Source organism: Melitaea cinxia, chromosome 6 (genome assembly GCF_905220565.1).
Source record: "Melitaea cinxia chromosome 6, ilMelCinx1.1, whole genome shotgun sequence".
Taxonomy (NCBI): domain Eukaryota; kingdom Metazoa; phylum Arthropoda; class Insecta; order Lepidoptera; family Nymphalidae; genus Melitaea; species Melitaea cinxia.
Window position 1 is genome coordinate 14,863,358 of NC_059399.1, and position 27,545 is coordinate 14,890,902.

General features: G+C 32.7%; 1 protein-coding gene across 1 annotated transcript; it reads right to left on the reverse strand.

Moving 5' to 3' along the window:
* On the reverse strand, positions 1 to 27,545 carry LOC123654419 (proton-coupled folate transporter-like). Its single transcript, XM_045590326.1, has 8 exons — positions 27,481 to 27,545; positions 18,830 to 19,886; positions 7,854 to 8,007; positions 6,801 to 6,902; positions 3,445 to 3,582; positions 2,762 to 2,845; positions 860 to 1,016; positions 1 to 214 (listed from the first exon to the last, which is right to left on the reverse strand). The coding sequence occupies exons 2-8, from the start codon at positions 19,637 to 19,639 to the stop codon at positions 79 to 81; spliced, it is 1,581 nt and encodes a 526-aa protein (XP_045446282.1). The 5' UTR covers positions 19,640 to 19,886; positions 27,481 to 27,545; the 3' UTR covers positions 1 to 78.

Below are 27,545 nucleotides of genomic sequence, written 5' to 3' on the forward strand. Positions count from 1 at the left end.
TCCTTTTTTGAATTCGGTTAAAAACAAGTGCCATTCATTTAATACTTTTCAGTCATACTCATTTCACATAACTTAAAGCTATAAGTGCGTTGAATCATTTTCCGTTGAGTTTTCAGGTATTGGAGGTTTTGCTTCCGTCTCCTTTTTGTCTTCTGCTTCTAGCGCTTTTTTCCTCAATTTTCGTAAACCTATTCTGTATTGAATGTAAAATGTCCTGGAAATAGATTAATGTGCTTAAGTATATGCTTAAGTATATATGTATAAATATTGGGAAACACGTTTCATTATCATGAAAATATATTGGAAAATTCTTTAATCAATACATATAATAAAAATGTAACGGGTTGTAATGTAACGCTGTTTGTACATTTAAGATATATGCAAATAGCATCTAAAAAAAATAATTGTTAGAAGTTTTGTCTGTGCGTTTGTGCATGCTAATCTCAGAAACGTTTTATCTGATTTAGATGTGGTTTTTACTAATATATTTTGGCATGCTTAGCTTAACATTTAGTGTTTATTTCATGTCAATCGGTTCATAAATAAAAAAAGTTACGTTAATTTAAAGAACGTTGAACATGTCAATTCAATATTCCAATATAATTTTTTATTGTTATTTTTATATATCGCAGCAAAATAACGATCAAGTATTGCGCGCGCCTCTGTTCCACGTGGACAAAGTCGCGAGCACAGTTAGTATTTTATATAATTATTGACAGTACGATAAATATACTTTAATAGTTTAAATGTACTATTAGTATAGTTATATAGGTATAGTTTTCAAAAAAAAAAAATTCCAAAAATGTAACTAAGAGTAGATGTAACTAGAAGTAGATATTGTCGTCGTTAATTAGCTTACCCTAGAATAAGCGAAGCTGGTATAATTAATATTGCACTGGTAATGAATACAGCACCGGGCAGCACGTATAGCGTGTTCATGTAGATCCAGGAGTAGAGGGGATGGAAGAGCAGCGATGCCAAAGTCTCAGTTAGTGAAAAAAGAGAGTTTACCTTTGCTGAAATTAAATTGATTTAAAATACATATGTGTCATCTCAGTAAAATATCAATACCGATTACGTTTAAATATTTATATAGTATTCGCTGACCTCGCAAACGTTGTTTTGCTATATATGTTATAAACCCCCTATTACCCCCCCCCTATAATTTAGGGGTATGAAAAATAGATGTTAGCCGATTCTCAGATCTACCCAATATGCACAAAAATAAATTTTATAAAAACCGGTCCACCAGTTTCGGAGGATTTTGGTAACTAATGTTGTGACACGAGAATTTTATATACAAGATTTTAATATGTTGTGAATTTTTTTATTAATGTGTTTGCATGTTAATTTGTGTGTGGATGTGTGTGTGTGTTTGATTTGATTTACTATTTTGCTTTTTGCTCTATTCCGGTGAGTAATAGCGTAAAAGGAACAAATTAATTTTTTTTAAAAAACCTATTTGTTACACTTTCAAGTAACTTGTAGCTTGCCTTTGGGTATATTCTTATACATCAGCAGACATAAATCAATGCAATAATTTGTTTTAAAGCAGCATATCAAATTCTTCCACGAAATTCATTAATAATTCCATTAATGGGTTGAAACAATTCAATTATAGGCTATATTAACTACGTTAGTGGCCTGAAATCTGTTTTAGCAAATTCAAATATACGCTTTAAATATTTATTTAAACAAACATTTGAAAGAGCACTGTTATATTGAGAATTACCGGATATTCAAGGATTATAGATATAATATAAGGACGACCTAGTCCCCAGGTTTTTAAAAAAAGTTCAAGGTAGTTAAGGGATTCTCGAACGATAACTTTTTATTGCGATATTTAGTAACACTTATATCTAAATTTCAATTTTTATTTTATGTTAATTCAATATTTTTTTTAAATTTAAATAATATTGGAATGGAAAATAGTTGTAATTAGATTTTATTATTTATAAACTACTATCCCGCCCCGGCTTCGCACGGGTATTTACCAAATATAATATAGCCTATGTCACCCGCGGATAGTGTAGCTTCCCAACGGTGAAAGAATTTTTCAAATCGGTTCAGTATTTTCGGAGCCTATTCAATGCACACAAACAAACAATCAAATCTTTCCTCTTCATAATATTAGTATAGATATACAAATAGTAAATTCTTATGTAGGTATTGACGGTGATTCTGCAATATTTTTCACAGGGGCGCTTTTTATATGCACACTAAAAGATAAGTACGTCTAAATATGATTTATGATGGTCCAAGATGGATACGTCTAAGTATAAATACAAGCTTTTTTTAATATATCCGCGCAAACTTACACACGATAATCTGTAAAATCATGCATCGTTCTTATCATAAATACATTTTTATTATTTTCGACTTTCTAACTGACTGGATATGTTATCGCATTTGACAATAATCTGCCATATGCTTTTGACTATCGGTGTGATGTATATGTGGATTATACATGTGCATTAATTTAATTAATTAATAATATCATAAATGTGAGTGTGAGTTTGTTTGTTAAGCTTTCACGCGAAAACTACTTAACCGATCATCATGAAACTTTGTACACATATTTTTGGAGGAATAAGAAGTAACATAGGATACTTTTTATTTAAAAAAATCAATGCGGACGAAGGTGGGGGTAAAAGCTAGTTATAGTATATATCTGGAGGCCTTAGGAACAGACGATTTTGTGTTAGTGTTAAAAATATTTATAGCATAGGATATGACTGACATAACATCGCGTGCCACATACCATTTTCCTGTTTGTCGACCAATTTAGAAATAATTGACCGTAAAGATGTAAACGTAGTACCATTTAGCAGCTCAGCCACTGGAACTGGAAAAAAAATGTAAATGATTTTATAAGCAAAAATGAAAATTCTCATTTCAAGGTCAAATTTAATTTACTTTTTAGCAACAATGTTAATTTTTTTTATGACAAAGGTGACAAACCAGTATTCAGTCCATATAAGTAATACGAGGAGCATTTCTAGAGCTTTAACGACCTTATATTTGACCTGCCCCCGCAGAGCTCTAACCATCTTACTCACAACAAGAACACAACGCTACTTGAGAGCATTATTATTTAGCTGTGATCTTTCATCATCATTTCAGCCTATTGCAGCCCACTACTGGACATAGGCTTCCACAAGTTTGCGCCAAAAATGGCGTGAACTCATGTGTGTTGCCCATAGTCACCACGCTGGGCAGGCGGGACGGTGACTGCAGGGCTGGCTTTGTCGCGCCTGTGTATTTCAAAGACAGCAGTTGGATAGTTATCTCGCCATCGGTCAGCTTTATAACTTCTAAGGTGGTAGTGGAACTGTGTTATCCCTTACGACAGCCACGGAAAGAAAGGGGGGGTGGCTATATTCTTTAATGCCGTAGCCACACAGCATTAGCTGTGATGCTTATAATAATATATTGACTTCTTACTTAAATACATTTCAATATCTGTTTTGACGAAAGCAGTCCAAAGAGAGCCAATCAATTTGCTGGCCACTGAGATGAGACACAATAGGGAGTCGTCGATCTGGAGTCTTCGACTCAAGATAGTAATGGAGAACATTGCACCTGTAATAATAATAAAAATTATATATTTTCATCATCATCATCATCATCATTACAGCCTATACAGTCCACTGCTGGACATAGGCCTCCACAAGTTTACGTCAAAAATAACGTGAACTCATGTGTTTTGCCCATAGTCACCACGCTGGGCAGACGGGTTGGTGACCGCAGTACTGGCTTTGTCGCACCAAAGACGCTGCTGCCCGTCTTCGGCCAGTGTATTTCAAAGCCAGCAGTTGGATGGTTATCCCGCCATCGGTCGGCTTCTTAAGTTCCAAGATGGTTGTGGAACCTTGTTATCCCTTAGTCGCCTCTTACGACACCCACGGGAAGAGAGGGGGTGGCTAAATTCTTTAGTGCCGTAGCCACACAGCATTATATATTTTGCAATGTGTAAAGTTGCGTAATTTTTTATTTATTTTAAGTATTTCCAGGCCGAAGATAGGCATCAGCGTCTTTGGTGCGTGTGTGTGTGGTGACCAAGGGCAAAAGTCATGAGTTCGAGTGAAGGGGCTCGTCTTGATGAATTCATTTTTCGAGAAGAAGCTCTAAAGGCGGTGGAAATGGCAAAGCCCTGATACTGTGACGATGAACGAGATATACTTCATCATAGCGGAAAAAAGCATATATTCAAAGGCGTCTCGATGGTTAATAGGCTTAACACCGGCAACGACCACCAGCTACTGCAGGGCACTTTGAATATATGTCTCCGAAAGAGCGAGCCTTGTTGATGAAATCTGCTCTCCAATCTACACCGCCCCAAATACTATGTGCTTCCGGGCAGTTCCAACTGGAACTTAAAAACTAAAAATAAGAATACCACGTCATCTAGAAGTCACATAGGCTATTAAATGTCACGCAGGTTCTCAAGGTGCTGCAAATGTAAGTATAACATATCACAAGGAAAGCAACGACGAACTTCCAATGTATTATTAGAGTTTATAAAACCTACAAAATAAAGTAGTGTGCAGCGTACTTTACTGAACGTCACTTCTGACTTCACATAACATTGTTTACGTTAGGCGAGGCGTGAAATCGCGATTATTCCAGCTTTGATCAAAAATTTAATCGGACAATATATATTTTACGTGTTTAACTTTATTTCACTTTATCATTCGTTTGAATTACTTAATTGAACTCTGTTGATGTAAACTATGATATGAGGGCTTAGTGTGTAAATTAGGTAAGTTTCAAACGAAATAAAATTAGCTGGCACTGCTACATTTTCAGGTGCCAAATTTGTTTTTGAAAAGTTTCTTGGCGTTCGGCTATTATCGTAAGGAAAGAAGATCATTTTGAGTTATCTATAACCACACTATTCCTGTCCAGTAATCCTTCTTAATTAGTACTCTTCCTCCAGTCGTGGAGATTTACAGACTGTTTATTTTATTATCATCTTACTAACAATAACTAACATAGATTATAAGTAAATATTGTTACTTACTACTATAACCTTTTTTTATTATTATTATATTATAATTTCTAAAAAAAGAAATTAAATCTTGCGAGACTACTAATCTGTTGATTAATAAACAAATTTGAAGCTAATTGGCATTAATTTACGTTAAACATTTTTTTACGAAAATATTAGGTGTGAGTATAAAATTAAATACATCTTTAAAAATATAATCTCATTATTTTGTTCCCAATATAAACATGAGTAAGTAAATATAATAAATTAATAAAAATCAGTTTTACTGTCGTACAATTAATTTAAATTCCAGACAGGAACTTTTGTAAAAAAAAGTTAATATTTGTATTGTTTTAAGAAACGTATCCAGAATCAACTTAAAAAAGTTACAAATAACTTTTATACAAAGTTTGGACAGCTAAGAATTCTTAGCTGTCCCTTATTTCTAATCGTATTTTTTCCGTTAAATTCAATAAAGAATTTTGAAGAAACTCTCTTAAGTTTGTTTATTACGCCTTCTTTTCTTCGCAATATTATTTATTATTAATTGTACGCCATGATTAATGTTTAAAACGGAATAGTTACATTGAAATTTTAGTGGACCCTTGACCATGAGGCTTGCAATTTTACCGACATATTCGGGAATTATAATGAACAATAACAAAGTGTTAAAATCAAATGATTTCAAAAATTTGCTTTTGAAAAAATTGACTGCATGAATTGAAAGTTTATATTATGCGTTTGTTATGTAGTCTGTGATAAATTAAACAAAAATGCAGGTTAGTAAATTTATAATACACTAGCGATTTGGGCGTGACTTCACTCACGTTGAAGTTTGTTATATTTACAATGAGGTGCTAAAGTTGTACCTATTATTATTGCTAATTATATTGCAATAATTTCGAATCTCTTTGTATATTTATTTAGTCATTCATTTATTTATTTATTTATTTATTTATTTATTTATTTATTTATTTATTTATTTATTTATTTATTTATACTTTACTGTATACCACAACTACATTGTAAACATTAAACATATTTAAAGACAGTTGCAGGTTGTGAACCACAATGGGCGGACCTATGGCTATTTAGCTATTCAACGCAAACGTTGAATCATAAATGTGTATACCACATTTATGATTCAACTTTCGCACTTTAGAACTACCCGACAGCTCGCAGAGAGATTGCATCAATCAAGTTTCATAAAATGATCGTGTGAAAAAGTCTATATATATATATAACGGCGCGTGATATATTTTAAAGGAAATAATTAAATTTTGATTTGAATTATACTGTTGCCATGTGAAATTATTTACGTTAATAACGAATTATGTGCTTTATTACGATCATTGTATTTTTAAGCAGGTAAACAACGGATGGAGTTGTCAGTCAGATGTCAGTTCGATCGCTGGTCACTTTTTGGATTGACAGCGGACGTGTGACATGTACTCGCAAACCCATCAGCTCCAAATTAGTTTGTTTCTTTGTAATCTTTTCAAATTCAATTTCTTAAATTATTTGGCCAATTAAAATTAGTTCGATAATATTTCGTGGTGGTATAATTATTTGTTTTAAAACCTTTGTAAACAACATCCATGATGGATGATTCTGAGAGAGCACCCGCTAAGAATAACCATGATGAAGAGAGTCCGAACTATCCTGAGAATTCGCTCGGCGCTCCTTCATATATATGTATATATATAATCTCATAAACTCCTGAAGTAGAAAACAGGGTCACTGCAAACTTTTATTTTAATCTTTTAAGACAGCTATAGATAAGTGTATGATAAATTAATATTGTATTTACCAAATGAATGCAGTATGATAGAATAGCTCGTAAAGAGACTGTACTTGACCATGTCCCAATTCAGGCGGTTTCTCGTGAACAAGTAGAATATGGAGTGCTCCGCTGAAAACAATAGAAACAATTACAAGTCGTGTCAATACCTCATAATAATCCCTTACTTTCACATATAAAGGTGTACGCTGTAGAGTATTATAGAACCTGTTTTACAAATAACACAAGACTATAAAATTTATGATTTATATTCAAAAAAATATTGAAAATTTTGAGTACAAACTGACGAAAATATCACAAAAAGAACAAAAAATCAAGACAGAACAGTCAAAGAAATAATAACCTTCAGTTTTAAGTTTTTAAAAATATGACATATATAAATGTATATATGTGCCACTCATACATATGTATGTGATATACTACGAGCCATGCAGGGCTGTCTTTGTTTATATGAAAAAAAATTGGCTTCGATTGTTTTGTTCGTTAGTTAACTTGGAAAAATCTCTTACTAATTGTTACTTGTATCACCAACAATTCAAGACTCAACTATATATAGATGAATATGACTTGCCGAAATATACATTATATACTAGTGAATAACTACCGAACAAACAAACAGAAGGTTAGTTCTTTTTTGTGTATATTATTTTAAACATCTTTATGGCTATAGCTAGTAACAAAAAGTACGCAGTCAGTTTTAAGTCAATCTTTTTCAATATTTATTCAAAATCAACTGTTAATGTCTGATAAGATTGAACATTCGCATTATTCCCAATATCCATTTCGCATAATATGAAAGTAAACCTCATTGGCTATTATTTTAAAAATAATTACCCGAACTTTGAAAAGAAAAAATTTCAATGTGATACAAGTATGATACACGTGATCAAGTCACCATGTATTTCGTGTACCTTCGTCACATTCAGATAAAGAACAATAAACAATACACGAACGTGATGTATTAGCATTAAGAAATTTATTGAATCCATGATAACAGTAATGTTCTTTATTTAAATCTTGGTCTTTACGGAATATTTATCAATCCTATCACGTATTACTCACACATGGAAGGGCCGAACAGTATGAACACGGTCAGAAGAGTCAGGATCACTTTTGACCGTCTGTTTGAGGGTCGTTTACGGAACGCGACGTTGACAGTATCAAGAACGTGCGTCACATCGAAAAACGATACTCCCTTGTTGTCGCTTCGTTCAATCTGAAATATGTAAATCGAATGAGACGGGATGTTGTTGGTTTATTTTTTTTCGTGAGGTTGTACCCCGCTAAGTGGGATTTGTAAAAAGGTTTTTGTGGTATTAATGATTCACTTCACTCACACTTTTCTTAGAATCTGTGTACAGCTTTGTTTTATTCGTAATGAGTTTTGCTTTGCAAACATTATATTAAATTTGCATATTGTGAAGGCGTCTTATCGTGTTAATTTTTATTCGATATTCGTAGTACGTTTTATTACATTCTTTTTTAATTTTCTTTCTATTTATTATGATTTCAATAAAAAGAAAATATATATTAAAAAGTGTGTGTGTACACTTATGTACGCACGTAAGAAGTTATAAAGTTCAGTTTTTTAATGAGGTCAAAATAAAGTGAAGTCATTTCTTATCCTGTCAATTCGGATTTGTAGAATAAAAAAAGCTGCATCATCATTACCAACAATTCTTCCTATACCTAATATGTTAATAAATTATTATCAATATTAATATTCTTATCCAACTGGTAAGATTACACAATATCGGAAATTTATAAACAGCAGTAGCCTTAAAAAGCCTGGTATCTTAACCCAATCTATGTAATTTTAATCTTAATCAAGCCTGTAACCTCCCACTAGCCTTTGGGAATAGGTCTTTTGCCCCATGTGGAGGGAGGAGCCCCAGGAGTAGGGTTGAACGTTGAGCCACTACGCTGTTCACTGTTTGTTGGACGATATATTCCTTACTATAAATAACGATAGCTATTAGGTGTCTATAATAACAATGAGGACTACCAGCACAGAAGGACCCTACAGTATCTAATGTCAAGTCTTATATTTGTCTAACTCTTTGATAATTCATATAATGTATGGAATTCGTAATACAATAAATTGATTTGAATATAATTCTTGAACTAATAGAAACGTTTGTTATATAGATGTGTGTGCACACAAACAAAAAAAAGACCGACTTAAATTTTAATCAACAAGTAATATGACGTAGGTAATCGGTAAAACAGTCAATTAAACACATTGTTAGTTTATTCAATTCTTGATCAAATTTAAATTGCACTATATGACAAGCATCACCTTTCTATAAAAAACAATATTAAAATATACACTAAGTAAAAAATTATGATGCAAGACATAAAAGATTAAATCGAATTGAGAATCCCTACCCTTTTCAAGTTGCTTAAAAATATAGGCAGAGAGATATACAGGGAGACACATAAATAGCATGCGCTAGAATAGGCTGTATTGTGTATGTCTAGCCTTCCATAGGAGTCTTTTATATACTTAGAGTTTATAAATTTTGGATGATAAATATATGTACATGGTATGTATATTTATTTTAACACCCGTTAATTATTTTGTTATATTCTTATTTTTGCCTTTCAATTTTTTTTTATTCAATTTTACCTTTCCATACCTACAACTGTGCTGTGTGGCTACGGCACCAAAGAATATAGCCACCCCCTCTCTTCCCGTGGGTGTCGTAAGAGGCGACTAAGGGATAATTAGGTTCCACTCCCACCTTGGAATTTAAGAAGCCGACCGATGGCGGGATAACCATCCAACTGCTGGCTTTGAAACACACAGGCCGAAGACGGGCAGCAGCGTCTTCGGTGCGAGAAAGCCAGCCCTGCGGTCACCAACCCGCCTGCCCAGCGTGGTGACTATAGGCAAAACACATGAGTTCACGCATTTTTGGCGCGAACTTGTGGAGGCTTATGTCCAGCAGTGGACTACAATAGGCTGGAATGATGATGATGATGATGATGATGACACCTACAACCTTTGCATATGTTTTTAGCACCATAACGTTTTTTGTAAAGTATTAAAATTTAATATAATTTAAAATTGACAGGTTATATTAGAAGAATTAAGTTATCAAACTTTACGATAGAATATAGATTCGACGGATAAGCTAGTCAGTATAAACTCTTTGATAGAGACGTCGATATATATTTCAACGATTCTCGCGACGTCGAGGATACTTATAAGGGGTCAACGAACAAATAATAAACAGTCTACAATAATAAATTTCTAGTTCTGCTCCTAGCTTTGCTTGGATAATTCGTAATCTTATAAAATATTGAGATAAGTAGTAGATTATGTAATGCTACACAGCATTAGTGGGATGTCAAAGATGTTAAATGAATTTACAAAAAATACGAATATTAAGTATAACATGAATTTAATAGATGGTTTTGATTTTCAGTTTCATTCGTAGATTAGCACAAGCTCGTAGATTACCAGATCGGACAAAAATTATTATGATTTTACCAATTGTTATTATATTCATAGTTATTTTTGCATTTTTAAATATTTTTTACGGGAGTAAACGAATGCGAAAATGGATTTATTTATTTTTTTAATTAAATTGGTTACATTATTTAAATTTGAACAAATAATATTGCTGGTCAGGAAATATAAAACGGTTATCATCGAATCGTTAATTATTTTCATGAATTCCATTTAATTTTCTGTTCAAAATTATTAATATAATATATCATTTAACGACAATTGATTATCGATTTTGCAGAAATTTCAGACTGACTCACTTGATCGGTAGTTTAATAACAAGATTAGGAAAGAATTTAAGATATAGCACAATAAAGTCCGCTAATCACGTTGGTAGGGGATGACAGAGATTAGGAAGGTTATACTATTTAGTAAATTAATGTCAACAGAATTAGTTGATTGCTTCGAAATTTCACCACTACGTTTAAAACGTTATGTACGTTGCAAAGCGCATTATTGTGTTAAATAAAACCGCATAACTGCCAACACGACCACTGATTGCATTTTACCAATTGTTATTATATTCGCCAATAGCTCTGCATAATGCGATGTCCAAAATTTGCATTATTGATTTCTTGACATCGTTTTATTTTGACCTATTTTGTTTTTTAACGTGTATCGCACGTTGTCGCGTTATTATCGACGGATTGTTATATTGATAAAACTATTTATGATAACGATTCATAAACAAAGAGTGGAATTTTAATTTTATAGTAGTTTGTAATTTTTTTTCCACGTGTGTTAAATTTTAAATTTGACAGTTTTTAATGACATGTAATTATGTGCACGTACTTTTTGTAGTACAGTTTTAGCTGGTTTATTATTATATGACAAACATTATATTTTAACTGGAAGTTTTTGTTGTTTTAACAATTTTCGTCTTTTGTTTTTTTTTTTTTATATAACAAGCGTACGGCTCACCTGATGGTAAGCGATTATCGTAGCTTATAGACGCCTGCAACACCAGAAGCATCGCAAGCGCGTTGCCGACCCTGAACCTATCTACGTATGTGATGAGTTAAATACTATAAGGCTACTTACTTATCTGTTTACAATGTCTGTTATTTTAATGTATTTTGTTTTTACACATTTCTGTTAATTTTTATTTGAGTGTTCAATAGTTTCTAAGATAAACACTAGACATGCCGTTACTATATTTAATTTCTGCTACAATTACGAACTCATTGTCTCCTTTATTTTTAATTTCATAGTGATATTTTGCAATTATATATGGCAACAACTGTTGATGAAATAAAAAATACGCTTTTCTTATCAACATTGACATATTGGGTTCAATTATACATGGAACTGGTAGTTCGGGCTACAAAAAATATTTTGAACGAAAAAAAAAATACTAAGATTAACAGAAAAAAATTTAGACGCAATCTATAGGCTAATATATTAAGGCTAAATATCACCAATGATGAAAAAAGGGATAAATAAAACTCACTAATATCAGTGATAAAGATACATTAGCAGTTCAGACACTAGAAGTGCTATCTAATACTTCATATAGGAGTTCATACAATTATATCAATGCACTTCATTATGATAATACTGCTTATATGTTTCTAAGTTAAGCTGTTTGTTTGAGGGCTAGTGAAAGGACTTTTATTTGGTGTCGTTGACTTTTCGTTTTGACAAGTATTTATGCTTAGTATAACTAAAGTAACATCTGTCCTAACAAGATTAGATATCAGTAAATTTATATTATTGGCTACTTTCTGCCCAAATTTAAATTGTTAAATTTATTCACGTGCTTCTATTTCAGATTCACTGCCGTCTGCGTGAACGCTATACAGCACCAAAAATACCTACGATTATACCTTTTAAAATAACATTAATTTACCCGTTTCTTCTTTACATTTCATATTTACAGAAAAATCTCATAGATGGCGCTGCTTTAAAATTAGCTTAGTAACTTATATTGTGTGATGTTTATAGTGTGAAGCTAGCTTATATAGCATGGTTATTAACATAATAACAACAACATTCAAATATGCGTCGTTAGATTACACGTAGTTACAGAATGCGTTGAGGAAATAAAGGTTCACTGCTCGTTACCGGTAGGTGATAGCATGATAATATGTGGCCTATACGTTGACCCGACTTCTTAATAATATTCGTGCCAAATTTGAAGTAAATCCATGCGGTACTTTTTGAGTTTATCCCGGACATACATACAGACAAACAGACAAACAGACAAACATTCTAAAAACTATATTTTTGGCTTCGGTATCGATTGTAGATCATACCCCAAGTATTCTTTTAAAAAAATATTCAATGTACAGTTTTGTCTTTCCTACCATTTTATTACCCGACTGCCAAGGAAGGGTTATGTTTTTCGCGCGTATCTTGTATGTATGTATGTAATATTCTTTACTACCTCATATTTCCAGAACCACTGAACGGATTTATATAATTGAGGTATCGTTAGGTTCTTCTTAGATGCCCAAGTGTTCTTAGATAGGTGACATTAAAAAAAATCAAACATGGCGGCTGCGCGAAGCCATTGTAGTTAATGAAAAAAAAAATTTTTTTCTCGAATACTACAATATGGATAACAAATTGAAGGACACAATACAAGAATTTTAAAAAGGTATATCATGATTATTATTATATGTATAGATGAGCGACGTGGACTATGGATTGTGCCTGTTGCGCTGGCGGTTGCGGGTTCGATCCCCGCACATGACAAACATTTGTATTGGGCATACAGGTGTTTGCCGTGGTCTAGGTGTTTGTGCAGTCCTTGTGGGTCTCCCCACCGTGCCTCGGAGAGTATGTTAAGCCGTCGGTCCCGGTTGTTATCATGTACACCTGATAGCGATCGTTAGTCATAGTAGGGATTTTTTTTGTATCGCAGGGCAACCCATTTATGGGTGATATCACGGTTGCCCGGGTAAGCAGTCCTAGACCGTATGTCGGCTTTAGCACTTGGGGGTGCAATACCGACCTAAACCCCTGCGGGAGCCTTCAGCTGCTTTAATTGTAGGGTCCCGGATCTGCAGGCAACGGGATCTCTCCAGCGACAGGCTGGTTTCGGCGAAAAGGCCAGACTTCTCTTCTGTGGGTACTGCCCGGCTCACCTTTGAATAATCCCGATGACGCCGTGTCTAGCAGGACCGGGTTCCCATCCCGGCCCGACACGGGCACAAGGGCGTTACTGGAGGCGCATTAAGAAGCGCCTCCTACGCACACCCGTTCGTCACCTGCGGACGGAGGCCTCGTCGGCGGCTTCCTCTCTCATCCGCTCGTCATTCTCCTTCTGGGACATTACTGTCTCGCAGAAGGAGACCATCGCCTTCCAGGACTCGTCGTCGTCGAGCATCGCGGTGATGACGCTCGGCAGTGACAAGTCCCTTCCGAGGACTGTCGTCAGATCGCAACGCAGCGCCGCCCATCTCGGGCACACCTCAAGGGTGGCTGGGCCGAGTCCATTTCCACAATTGTGACATCCAGTCGTTGGCTCCCTTTGGGGCATCCGACATATTAATTGCTTCAGACGAATGAAGGTTGTTTCATGATTGGCAGTCCACTGCCAATAAATAGATTTTTTAAATAATTGACGTAGAACATCTGTCTCGCCTGCCGTATTCTTAATAAAAGGAAGCTTACGTTACCTAATCATAACAGAAAGGGAGAGATTAGTGTTAGCATCGCGCTTGTAGCGTTTATTGGTAGAGTTGTAAGTGTCCGTAGACTATAATATCTGATGTTAGTGTCAGGTAGATAATATGTTGTTTATCACAATAGTTGCTTATATGTAACATCAAAAGTGTATATGACTAAAAGCCTACGCCAAATCGAAAGATACTCTGCTCATAAATTGTATACTACATTTCGCACTTTATTTTATTTTGTTGAAAAATTCTGACTTCACTAGATCGTTAAAGGTAAACATATTTTTAATCTTCTAACAGAAATTTGTAACAAGATGTCGTTGAGACTTGACGTAATTTTTATCCGGCCTTTATCATCACAAATTTTTTATAATACTCACAATTGAATTATTTTCTGTTCGTTGATTGATCCTTTCACAAAATTGAATTTTACATTTTGAGATGCTTTACAAAATCACATTAAATAACTATGGAAAAATAAAAATTATTATTGTATTCATTAACCTTGATAAGAGCGTAAAACTTATTAATAAATATTGCAATTAATAATTTTGCAATTGTATTTATTTATAAATAAATAAATAAATAAATAAATAAATACAATTGCAAAATTAATTTAATTATTTATTCACGACAAATTAAAATATATAGCTGTGAGGTTATTGTGACGAGCTTGAAATTATATATTAATGGTTTTCGTATTATAGAGGAAAATATATTCGTAGTATAGAGGAAAAACTTAAATAATCATGATGATAAGAATCAAAGACAGGGTACACACGATTACTGATGAATTAAGAGACAAAAGAAATTCTCAAATCAGGATCAATAGTGGATACGTAGAGTAAAAGTTATGACGTGATGACAATGAAGTACGAGTATTTATGACGACTTTTAGACAGAGCAGATATTTTTAATAGGTGAGAAGCAAAAGGAAGGAAAGCTGAGGATTAGAGTGGAATGTCGTTAAAAAAATTAGTGGGAATCAAGTGGAATTAAAGAGAGAAATTTAGAACCACAGACGGGATTAGGATGAAAGAAATATTATTAAAGTTTGTTAAGGTCAAAGGAATCGTTATGATTATGATTGCAATTGAGGCTAGGATACTCTCATCATAAATCATGAGATTTTTCTATATACTAAAACTATTTAAAAACGGAATATTTATAATGTTTTTTATTTTCACTTTGCGGAGCTCGATATTTCGACATTATCTGCGAATGTTGTACACGAGACTGAAATTTTGCGGGTAGATTTTGACGGTTATAGCCATATCCATACCGGACTTCCTCCTTTCTCATACGTTTGCTGCGTAAACAATGGTAGGTGACCAAAATGAAAATAAAAAACATTGTAAACATCCCATTTTTGAATAGTTTTAGTAATAGAAATAACCATGTTAATCTAAAATCATTTATCTATATAAATGTTCCTTATATAATCGTAAACAAAGCATTTGATCATGTCATGATCTTCAGCAAAGCGCTGTGCATGAGACCACAAAAGTTTCTAAGTTGGTACGACCAAAAATGAAAAGAGAAAAAAGTGTAGCAACGCGCCCAGGGTACAGCTAGTTAGATGTATAAATTGTTATTGATAATAGTTGTAGAATCATATTGCTGATAACAAGAATAATAAACAACAATTAATACTTTAGTTATCAGGAGGAAAAAGTTGAAATGGCTAAATGAACAAATATTTGTCACTAAACAAAAAATATTTTCTCCAATTCCAAATTATTTTGGTCCTTAGAATTTAAAATATCAGTGCATAAAAATACCGAAACAATCGGGTTAGCGAAATAAGGAAACGGTGTCAACATTTTTACCGTCGTTACACGTTTACATGACATGTATGTATACTAACTTAAAAATGATTGTTACAACCATAAAATTTTAATTAGGCTTTATGAGGTATCTGCAGGTATCTTACATCGTTTCTAATCACCGTTCTTACTCCATAAATAATCGGAGAAAATCGGAAGAGGAGTGTCTCTGACTGTTTATTGTTTTGCCTTTGTATTTATTATCAACTAGCTGCCCGAACAGACTTCGTTCTGTCAAAAGTTATTAGATTTTTATTTATATAGATTTTTTAAATTATTTTTATTTTTTTAGTATTAAAACCTTCCGTGGACCTTAAGGAACATACAAAAAAAATAGCCAAATTGGTCGAGCCATTCTCGAGTTATGCGCCTAGCAACATGCATTTTTATTAACATAAAGACGATATTCACGATTTCAATTGTTCTTATCCCTAATTGAACATCGTGCAGAAGTTGGGCAGTAACTACTAAAATCAACGGGCTAGTATTTTATAAGATACATAACTGAATCGAAAACAACAATTCTAGAATACGGTGCTAAAAACTTCTGTTTTAATTATATATTCAATAATCAAAACTTAATTTTTACTTTATTTATTTATTTTAAATTATTAAGAGTATAAGAGGTATTCGTTCATTTTATTGTATTTTGAGGTCATAAGCATTATCGTAGGCGTATGTTAATTATATATTCTATAAGGTTTCTATATTGTGAGGTCATATCCAATCAACGCAAACGCTTTTGAATCATAGCTACATCATTAATCGCTTTGCTGAGCACTCGTTCGCAATCAACGGTGTAAAAGGTAAGGGCGTGGTGGTAATTATTTTGCTCATTGATATCGTAATTCACGAACCCTCGTAGAGGCAACGTACAAATTAATATAAATGCGGTATTATACGCTATAAACATTAAGAGATTTGGAAAATTCAAGAGTGTACACCTCCAGGTCCTCTAGTGGCTCGTTTAGGAACTAATGATCTACCGCACAGCGATTATAAGTTCGATTATTTGATTTGGTTCTTGCGGATAACCACAGATGGCTCTGATTCATTGTACTATTATTTTAGGGTAGCGTCTAAAAATATTTAATGTAAAAATTTAAGATATTTTCAGGTTTCATATTCAATAGGACTATTAATTAATAGTTTTCTGACATAATAATAAAAAACAGCTTATTTCGTCAAGTAGTTTTCGTTATTTTGCGGTCATCCGTACATCCATAACGTTGATAAGCAGCTTCTGTTGATGTAGGCGTCTAGAAGCTACGTACGAGGTATGCTTTTTAAGTTTTGTCGTTTGACGGAAAAACACAACTAGAAATTTATGGTACTTTTTATTGTTTTGAGATTCAAAATTTAAACACATTCGAATATAGAACACTTCCAAATTCAAAATTGTCGGGAAATATGAAAACGACAGAACTTAAAAGGCATGGCTAGTATCAGGTGAGCCATATGCTTGTTTGCCACCACTACTGTAAAAAAAAAAAAAAAAACACCTAGCACAGAGATACTACAGTTTTTATGAACGGATTCATAGTTTCGACAAATAGATAGCTTCCTACAAAATACCATACGTATTGTATTATCTACAGAAATATGTATTGATTTATTTTAATTAAAACCAAATAAAAACCAAGCTGGAACAGTGGTGGCAAATTTCATCAATTGATTTTAAATTCGGTAGAATTGTGTCATTGGTCAAACGTAAATATAAAAATATGTTTTTACATTAATAATATTATTACTTTGATAAGAATATAATAGTAATATAAAGTAATTATTTAATAAGTTATACGTAGTATACAACATACTACAAATAAACGATTTACGATTTCAAAGTGAAAGATTAATTTATTATATTTGTTTAGCTTTTAGATCCATTGTCTAGAACCTAAAGGTAATTAGCACTGTGACGTTGAACCAACATACGATTGATAAGTCGAAGTCGTTCTGTCTGATGTATTCTTAGATCTTCTATATAATATATATTATTCTATAATAAAGTTTTTAATAAAATTCTTAATAATATATATTATTTTATAGAAGTTATTGTCATTATATACCATATGGTAGATAGATACATTTGAATTGCCATATACACTACATAATGATCGCTACTCATTGTAAGAATTAAATAATCCGCCAACACCGAACCCATAGTGGAGAAGCGTTGTGGCTCCGGTTCTTGTTTTACATATAAAAAAAAAAGTCTTTACCTATGAAAGCTAGACCAATGGAAGTTGACAGGCTAATTAAATTTAGTTTGGATCGGCATTATACAAGAGCACTATTTAACTTTTCTCAGAGAAACTAAAAATTTTTTTTTGCTATAAATGGGAACAATAGTTTATTAAACATTATACCTACATATTTACAATTCACAACTTAAGAACTAAATATTTACAGATAGTTTTGGTATAAATCATGTCCGCGTGGAATTGTGCCAAGAATGCTGGCAGCATTTCCCCGTTGAATCGCTATGCCGATTCTCTGAGCAAAAAATGCACCAGCCCTCTTGTCACCAGAGGAGGCAATAAGGCGAGGAGTTATCTCATTTCAAAAATTTTTAGCACTACTACTCCAAGGTCCAAGTGTTTCGACTGCAAACGGCACAAAGATGTAATTTGGAATTAGTGACGAATATTTGTGCCGTTTAGTCGTTTCAGCTTTTTCCGCTGCGGCTCCCACTTTTAAGGCTGTTTCCCTGACATGGGATGGAGCAAGTGTGTCAAGGCAGGTTGCGTCCCACAAAAGCGCCCGTCCCCTTTCCCAGGGAACCAACGTCAATCCATCAAGTCTCTTGCCATCATTGCGACTAATTCCAGTAGGCTCGATAAGAGCAGGAACCTCGATGGTGGCAAGAGCTCTTTTTATCTAACTTATACTTATTACTAAAAATTGATGATCATAAAAAATACAGAGGCATTGTTGTTATTACCATTGTTTGTAAGTTAAAGTATTTTTGATATCGAACTTTAATAGCATTTTTGGAGTGAGCAAAAATTTTAATGACTTCATTTTTTTAAGGAATATTTTTTTTAAGAAGTATATAAAAATAATGATACTCACAGGCTGTAGTCCTCTATCTCTCAGCCAGTCATCTGGTTCCTTCAAGCCGAAGCAACCATAGAGGAATACAATCGTAAAGAGGCCGGTAGTCATAGAAAATATACCATAGTATCCCATCCTCTGTACCAAGATACCACCCACTGCTATTCCGATAGGCAGTCCTGCAGTCATACAGAAGTTGACCAGGCCTACTCTAAAGGTTCTTGATCTTTCCGAAGTGATATCACTTATATAACTAAATACACCAAGAAACATAGTCACCCAACCACCCGTAATAGCAGTGAAAAACGTCTCTAAGAATACAGTCACTTGTACAGGAATTTCGTAGAAGAAATATACGTTAACCAAATTATTAACGGATGTGGCTATTTCACCAAATATTGGTAACATAATGCAGAGTTTTCTTTTTCCTGTTCTATCACTCCAAGCACCAAGAAACATGATCAGAATACAGGGTAAACCAGTGTGGATTATACTCTTCCAAATATCTATTGACGATATTAAAGTCTGAACTTCTTTCTCGTATGATGAGTAATTATTATTCGATGTCCTTTTGGCTAATGCTTCGCAAATTTCGTCACTAAATCTTAGATTTACTTTGCAGGCTTTGTCTAAATTGAAATTTGCCATGGCAAACCGTGATATAACGCTGGGTATTATAAGTCCAGCTAGCAATGGTTCCACTGTTATGTTGTCCTTTATATGCCATAGTTTTTCTGTAAATCCTTTGTCTTTATATTTTTTATGTTCAATTTCTTTATTAAGAGGTTTCTCTTCATTTTTTTTGTTTGTCACTGTCTTGTCTGCCATTTTAATTATTATTTAATTTACTTCATAAAGTGTTGCTTTATTCCATTTTATTTCGAATTGACGTAAACGCGGATACCACTCACGGTTGCAGTGTTCAATTTAACATAATAAACTTCAATGTGATAGACACAATAATTGCCTTTATTATTTACTTGTCCGATATATTTGTTTGATATCAATTAAGCGAAGATAATGATAAAACGTAGTCGCAGATAATTGGTCTTTGTTTTGTATTGGATGGATCAACCTGCGTTTTATTAATTGTTAATTGTGAAATAAGTTTTTTATTGAAATTTTAATTTACCGTCGATCATACGTCTACAGATTTATATCATACGCGTAATGAATTTCAGATCAAACATAATTTATATTTGATAAGGCCCATAGTTGTGATAATTTGATTGTGTTTGTAATTTTTCATATAATTATATAGTACTAGCTTTTACCCGCGACTCTGCTCGTACTGAATCTTTTTTAAATAAAGAGTATCCTATACTATTTGTAATACCTCCAAGAATATTTGTACAAAGTTTCATAATGATCGGTTAAGTAGTTTTCGCGTGAAAGTGTTACGATCAAACTTACATTAACATTTATAATATAACTAGCTGTACCGCTGCGCTTTTTTTTGTCGTACCAACTCAGAAACCATTTTGTCATGATCTTCAGCACTTTGCTGAAGATCATGACAAAATGTATAGTTTACGACTCTATAAAGGACATAGAGACAAACATTCATTTATATTAGGGATACTTCGATACCTCGGGGCTCAAAGGGCGTAACCGCCATTTTGGCGAAATTGACTTTTTAATGCAGCCCTACTTATTTTTTTCTCCTCTATCGATCTGTATATTTAAAGTCTTCCTATTTGCCAAAAAGTGACGTTTACGACCCTATTTTTTGTAGAAAATAAAACATATTTTTTCAGTTTTTGTGTCGTAACAGCAATCATTGTTAATAATCATAAACGTGATGGGAGTAAACGACACCGTAGATGATACGAATATTCTTACGTGGTGCTTAAGCCCGGACATAACCATTTCTAAAGAATCAACTTACCAGATACACCCTTAAACATTTATGTACTCTAAAATACAATGACACATACGTCTAACAATTATCCCTTAATTGGTCAACCATACCTACCAATATATTATGTGATTGCGAGAGCTTTGCTTGTGATTGTGATTTCTTGATTAAGGGTCATTAATGTTTAAGTTAAACGTTATAGTGTGATAATATTTTTAACAAAATTTAATATTTCTAGTTTTGTAAGTGCAGGTACCTAAGTTTTGGTCATTTTATTAAATGTATGTGTAATGTTATTGGTTCCACAGTCTATTATTGACTAAAATTGTTTAAATAATATGTAACGCAGGTGACGCAAAAATTATTGAATTTATCATTGTCCCTGAATCCTATTCAGAAATTTATTTTGTTATGCACTTATTTTTCTCATTGTAAGATAGATTTTTAATAGTAGCAGTTGTTTTATTAGCCTCACAGACTTTGTTTATTAAACAATATTTTCAATAACATGTGAATTTTATTTATCATTTTTTTTATAATAAATGAGTTTTGGAATAGGTTTTAGATAGGTTAGGCTATTAAGTATAGATAAAATCAATAATTAGGTATTTGTATAATTAATTAGTTATCTGAGTCGATAAATAGGTAATAAAATCTATAAAAAGGTTAATAAAGTACATACTTATATACAAAAGTTAATAAAGTTCATAAAAATTGCACTTAAATCGATTACCTAAATGAAGAAAACAAAGCAGCTGTCTGCAAACTGATAGAAATAGTGAGAAAATTGACCGTTACAACCATAGATTATACACTTATATACGGTTACAACCATCACTAATCACATATCCATTGATTTTTCGGGCGTAAACGCCCCAATCATTCGATTTTCCGAGGCATATAGACAAGCTAGTTTTGTTACTTTTAAATTTATTTGAAATATAATTATACAAAGTTCTGCATCAAAAAAAAAAAAAAAAAACTTTTGGTCCTAGAATGGTTTATTTAGGACAATAATCGAGAAAGTTATGTCGAAAATATTTTTTTTTTTTAGTTTTTTGGCTCTCCTGTAAAATCGAGTTTTGGTGCTTACGCCCTTTGAGCCCAGAGGTATCGACTTGTTCTATTGAAGAAACTAGCACTTAGCAGATAATGAATGAAATCAGATCATTGATTTCTTTGCAGGTCGTTTTGTTGTCGTTTATTTAATTAGTACTTCGGCGAAGGCAATTTTTAACTTTTGATTTAGTTTTCTTAAATTAGTGTTCATTAATTAAATTTGAAGTAAACTACGTCACAATAATATCCATATATATTACTAGCTAACCCCGCAAACATTGTTTTGCCATATATGTTATTAACCCTCTTATTCTCCCCCCCCCCCTCCCCCCTTATAACTTAGAGGTATGAAAAATAGATGTTGTTCGATTCTCAGACCTACCCAATATGCACACAAAGTTTCATGAGAATCGGTCAAGCCGTTTCGGAGGAGTTTAACTACAAACACCGCGACACGAGAATTTTATATAGATATAAGATTTATATTATAATTTCTTAAATTTATCTTTGTGCTTATTTGTTTTACATCCTTGTGTTGTTGTTTATAAGAATATTCTGAAAAAGATGAAAGTGTAATTTTTTCCGAATTTGCTTTCACTATCTACTCCACTATCGTCTCACCACGTATTAACTATAGCAAATGAACCAAAAAATTTCCATATATAACACTTAGCTTTTACGTCACCAACAATAACTGTGGCAGGGCACAGCAGGAAATTTCCTGCCCAAAATATGAAACAGCCCGACTGGGGTAGTACCTCGACTTTACAGAAGACCACAGCTAAATAATACTATTTTCAAGCAATTGTGTGTTCCTGTTGGTGAATAAGGCGACCAGAGCTCCTGGAGGGAATTAAGAATGGAATCGGCAACGCGTTTGTGATGCTTTTGGTGTTGCAGACGTCTATAAGCTACGGTAATCGCTTACCACCAGGTGAGCCGTACGCAAACAATTTCCGACCTAGCTATATATTAAAAAAAAAACTATAAGAAGCAACGCGACGAAGATGCGACATAGAAACTTCTATACTCATAAATGCATAACAAGAAACATTTCAATTTCATCGATATAATATGATACGACATTGTTGCGTTTACATCTATGTTGTCCTAGGTTCACTTTTGAAGATTCGGTCCATTAATTTGTTTATTGTCATTTGACATTTTTAACGCCCTACCTCAATTAACCTACAGGATAAAGCCTGTCAGCATGTGTTTAAATATTTAACAGTAAATATAAATTTTTCGCGCGATAACTAGCTCTTCTTGAAACTTAATATATTAATAACCATTTCCATTATATTTTAATAATCAGTCAGAATGTATTCTATTACTTTATATATATATATATATATATATATATACACACATACATTATACACACACACGCATATATATATACACACGTTTTGAGTCAAATGAGAAAAAAGTGATGTGTTTTTGGTTTTAGTTATATAACTGTTTTTGGTGTTGTATAATAACGCACACTAGCATTTGATATAAAATCATTTGTCTAAATAAAAAGACTTGTCTATTATAAGAATATGACAACGTAAAGTTAAAAATGTGTAAATCAGGTCATTATAAAAATGACTCTATTAAACTGTATTATTATTGTCGCCAAATTGAGCACGAAGATTCAACACGGTCTGTTAAAGCACTTATAATAATTATATTCAGTATTTTGGTTAGAGTGAATAAAAAATTGACGTAACTAGCAACTAGATCAGCAAACAAGCGTACGGATCACTTGATGGTAAGCGGTTACCGTAGCTTATACACGCCTCCAAAACAAAAGAGAAGCATCGCAAGAAAGAAAGGAAGAGAGCTCTAGTCAAGTTACTAACCAATGGAACAGGACATTGCTTGAATACAGTGTTATTTAGCGGGCGTTGTTCTTCTTTGTAAGATCGAGGTACTTCCCCAGTCGGGCTGCTCCAGATTTTGGACACGATATTTCCTGCTGTGACCTACCTCAATTAATCTATAAAATAAAGCCTATCGCAGTCCATTGCTGGACATAGGCCTTCCCAATACCGTGCCGAATCCCGTAACATACCAAATATTTAACAGTAAATATCAATTATTCGCGTGATAAGTGGTTTTGCTTGAAACTTAATATATTAATAACCATTTCCATTCTATTTTGATAGTTTACTAATCAGTCAGAATATATTCTAGTACTTTATAAAAACAAAAAAAAAAAAATAAAATAAAAAAAGTTTTGAGTCCAATCTGAAAAGAGTAGATATGTTTTTGGTTTTAGTTATATAACTGTTTTTGGTGTTGTATAATAACGCACACTAGCATTTGATATAAAATCATTTGGCTAAATAAAAAGATTTGCCTATTATAAGAATACGACAACATAAAGTTAAAAATGTGTAAATTAAGTCATTATAAAAATGACTCTATTAAACTGTATTATTATTATCGCCAAATTGAGCACGAAGATTCAACACGGTCTGTTAAAGCACTTAAAATAATTATATTCAGTATTTTCGTTGGACTGAATATAATTGGTTATTATTTAAAATTATAATCATGTAGGTGAACTGGAATTGCATATACTTGGACTTCAGTAAAACTTCTCTATTAGAATATAAAGAAGCTACTTTTTTTTAAATTTGCTTTAATTTTTTAATTTTACAATATTACACATATTTACGATTCACAACGTAAGAACTAAACATTTACAGATAGTTATAATATAAATCATGTTCACGCGGAACTGTGCCAAGAATGCTGGCAGCATTTCCCCGTTGAATCGCTATGCCGATTCTTTGGGCAAAAATATTAAAAGAAGCCATTTAAAACTGAAGAAAGTATTTGTAAAAAATTCAAAAAAGGACAAATCATTTATTTTATCGTATGTATGTATGTGTAAAAGAACGGTCTCTACACATCGGTTTCTAAACGGACTATGCACATCTTACAGACTGTGACTAAACTGAATTTATCCAAAATTTAATCAAGAAATAAACGTCTCACGGCTGAGTTAAGTCCTGAGTTAATATCCAGGATGAGGCACTATGATATCGTTATTTTAACGAAGATTTACAACCAACGCTATAAAAATATCGGCTGTATCGTAGCTCAGTTGTAAGCAGACCGATTGTTAGCAGTTACTTTTATAAACAGAATTTAATATCCGCTTCGAATGGGAATCGAACCGACGGCCTCTGGGATTAATAAAACCTCTGTCAAACGTCGAACTCTTGTAGTACTGGCTTCACTACGGTTTTACGAATATTACAAAAGAGTATTATGCGCTCGATAGCATCAGTAATATGGGGTTATTAGCAACTTTGTATCCGTTGCAATTAGCTTATTGCAATGCATGCGATAAATTATCACAATTGCGTGTCGTTTTAACGCAGCTCTAGAGAATTTACTTTGGCTAACTTGAAAAATTACTATTGTAGCATTAGATAAGTCTTATTAATATTATATTTAAAAGGGACATGAGCATACAATGTATCCTGTACTTTTGAAGTCCAAAATTACCATTAAGGAAATAATTTAATATAAATATTAACAATATAATTAAAAAAGCCGTATATGGGATAGTTGTATTCTACTTCATCTTACAAAATATTCGACTCTTGACGACTCATTCGACTTGCTCGAGCATACAACTGTGCAGAATGAAATATTAAAAACCGTATTCTAAGTTTCTGAAAGGAATTTTTCTCTAGAAAACACACCTCAGATTATTTTCTAATTGATGATGGATAAAATTCTAGTATTCTCGTAGATATTATGTATATTCTATATATGTATGTATGGAACACGCACAGTTATCAAATGACTTAAAATATTTGCTTATTTGAGTTTTAAAAAAAAACCACAATAGTTCAAACATTTTGCAATTCACGTTTGAAAGAACACACCGTATAACATATAAAAAATACATCACTTGTGACTATTTTTAAAACTTAATTACAGTTGATTAAAATAACATGACTAACAAAAAATTTGATGACCATGGACTTTGTTTTCTTTTTTGTAGTCTTGATTGATTTTAAAATTATACTCAAAGCATGTTCTTATTCAAGTGAATATTAATAAATAAGCAAAAAGTCGATACTTCTTATTAAAACCTTAATTTGAACTATTTTGGAACATTTTAATAAGAATATCATTTACCTTTTATCTGAGATAAAAACACCTAATGTTGCACGTTTATTTTACATACAAAATTTGTGTTTGCTCGCAAACAAAAAAAACCGACTTCAAATACATCGGCAAGTAATACAACGCAAGTAGACGAAAAAATAGTCAAATAAATACGCGTTATCAAAGGTTACTCAAAAAGTGGTAATCGAATCTCGATGAAATTTAAATGTGATCAATGATAAACATCAGCTTTCGGTTAAATTAAAAATCATCAAAATCGGTACCACCCAGTAAAAAGTTATGCGGTATAATACAACGTAGGTCGACGAAAAAATGGTTAAGCAAAAACGCATTATTAGATATAACTCGAAAAGCAGTTGTTAGATCTGAAATATAAATTTAAATGGGACCAAATGACATGCACTACCTTTCGATTAAATTTTTTTATTATCGAAATCGGTCCTCTCAGTCAAAAGTTCTGAAGTAAAAAAAAAATACAATCGAATTCTTTCTTTTTCTTTTGGAAGTTGGTTAAAAAACTTAAAAACATACCTAACATTTATATACATATCAACTGAGGTAGGGCACAGCAGGAAACTTCCTGCTCGAAATGTGGAGCAGCCTGACTGGGTTAGTACCTCGACCTTACAGCAGACCACAGCTAGATAATACTGTTTTCAAGCAAGGCTGAAGTGAAGCAGTATTGTATACCTTTTGGCGAGTAAGGTGATCAGAACTTCTGAGGGGATAGGATCGGCGACGCGCTTGCGATGCTTCTGGTGTTGCAGGCGTCTATAGGCTACGGCAATCGCTTAACATCAGGTGCGCCGTACGTTTGTTTACCGACCTAGTTATATAAAAAAAAATCAATTTGCCAATATTGAAACACTCAAAAACATTTCTGATGTGAAAATGAGAAAAAAATTATTAATATATTTAAATAAGTTATTACAAAAATTCAACGCCATATTTTTTAAAACTACTGAAATTTCGCTACTAGTTACAAAATAAGACATTACTACAATATACTTGTTGGCTATTATGGTCGGTTCTGACCAGACTGTATTATAATATTAAAGATCAATGTAACTCTCTAAACTATTACGATTTATGTCAAACTTAAATAATGGCAAAAGAAAATTTCTTTTCAGTACATAAAATATATATATATTTAGATATTATTGTATACATACATTAGGTATTGAGGTCTAAATCCAGTTATAATCAGGTAAGAAGCCAGTTCAAATAAGGCGAGTCGGAACGCGTTTCGTTAAGAAGGACCTATGTATTATTATTTATTATAATTCTGTGAAGCAAAACAATTCACCGAATGATTTTCAAAATAATTCTAATTTCAAGTTTACCTTTTTAAGTTATTCAATTTTCTTAGACAATTTCGAATTGTAACTGTTTTGATAGGTTTGTAATTTTTGATTTTGTTTGTGAAAGCACATTTATTTTTCATTACACGCTTGATCCATCCAATAATTTTGCTAATATTATAGTCGATGTTATGCTTAGTTTGAACTTTGGAGGAAAATTTTATTTTTATACCAAATATTCACGAAATTGAACACACTTGATAAATAATAAATAACTTAAAATGTTTATCTCTTTACAACGCTTAATTCACTTCAAAAATAAATCCGAATTCACATTCTTGATTCTAGTTGATACACCAATCGCTAATACATGAGT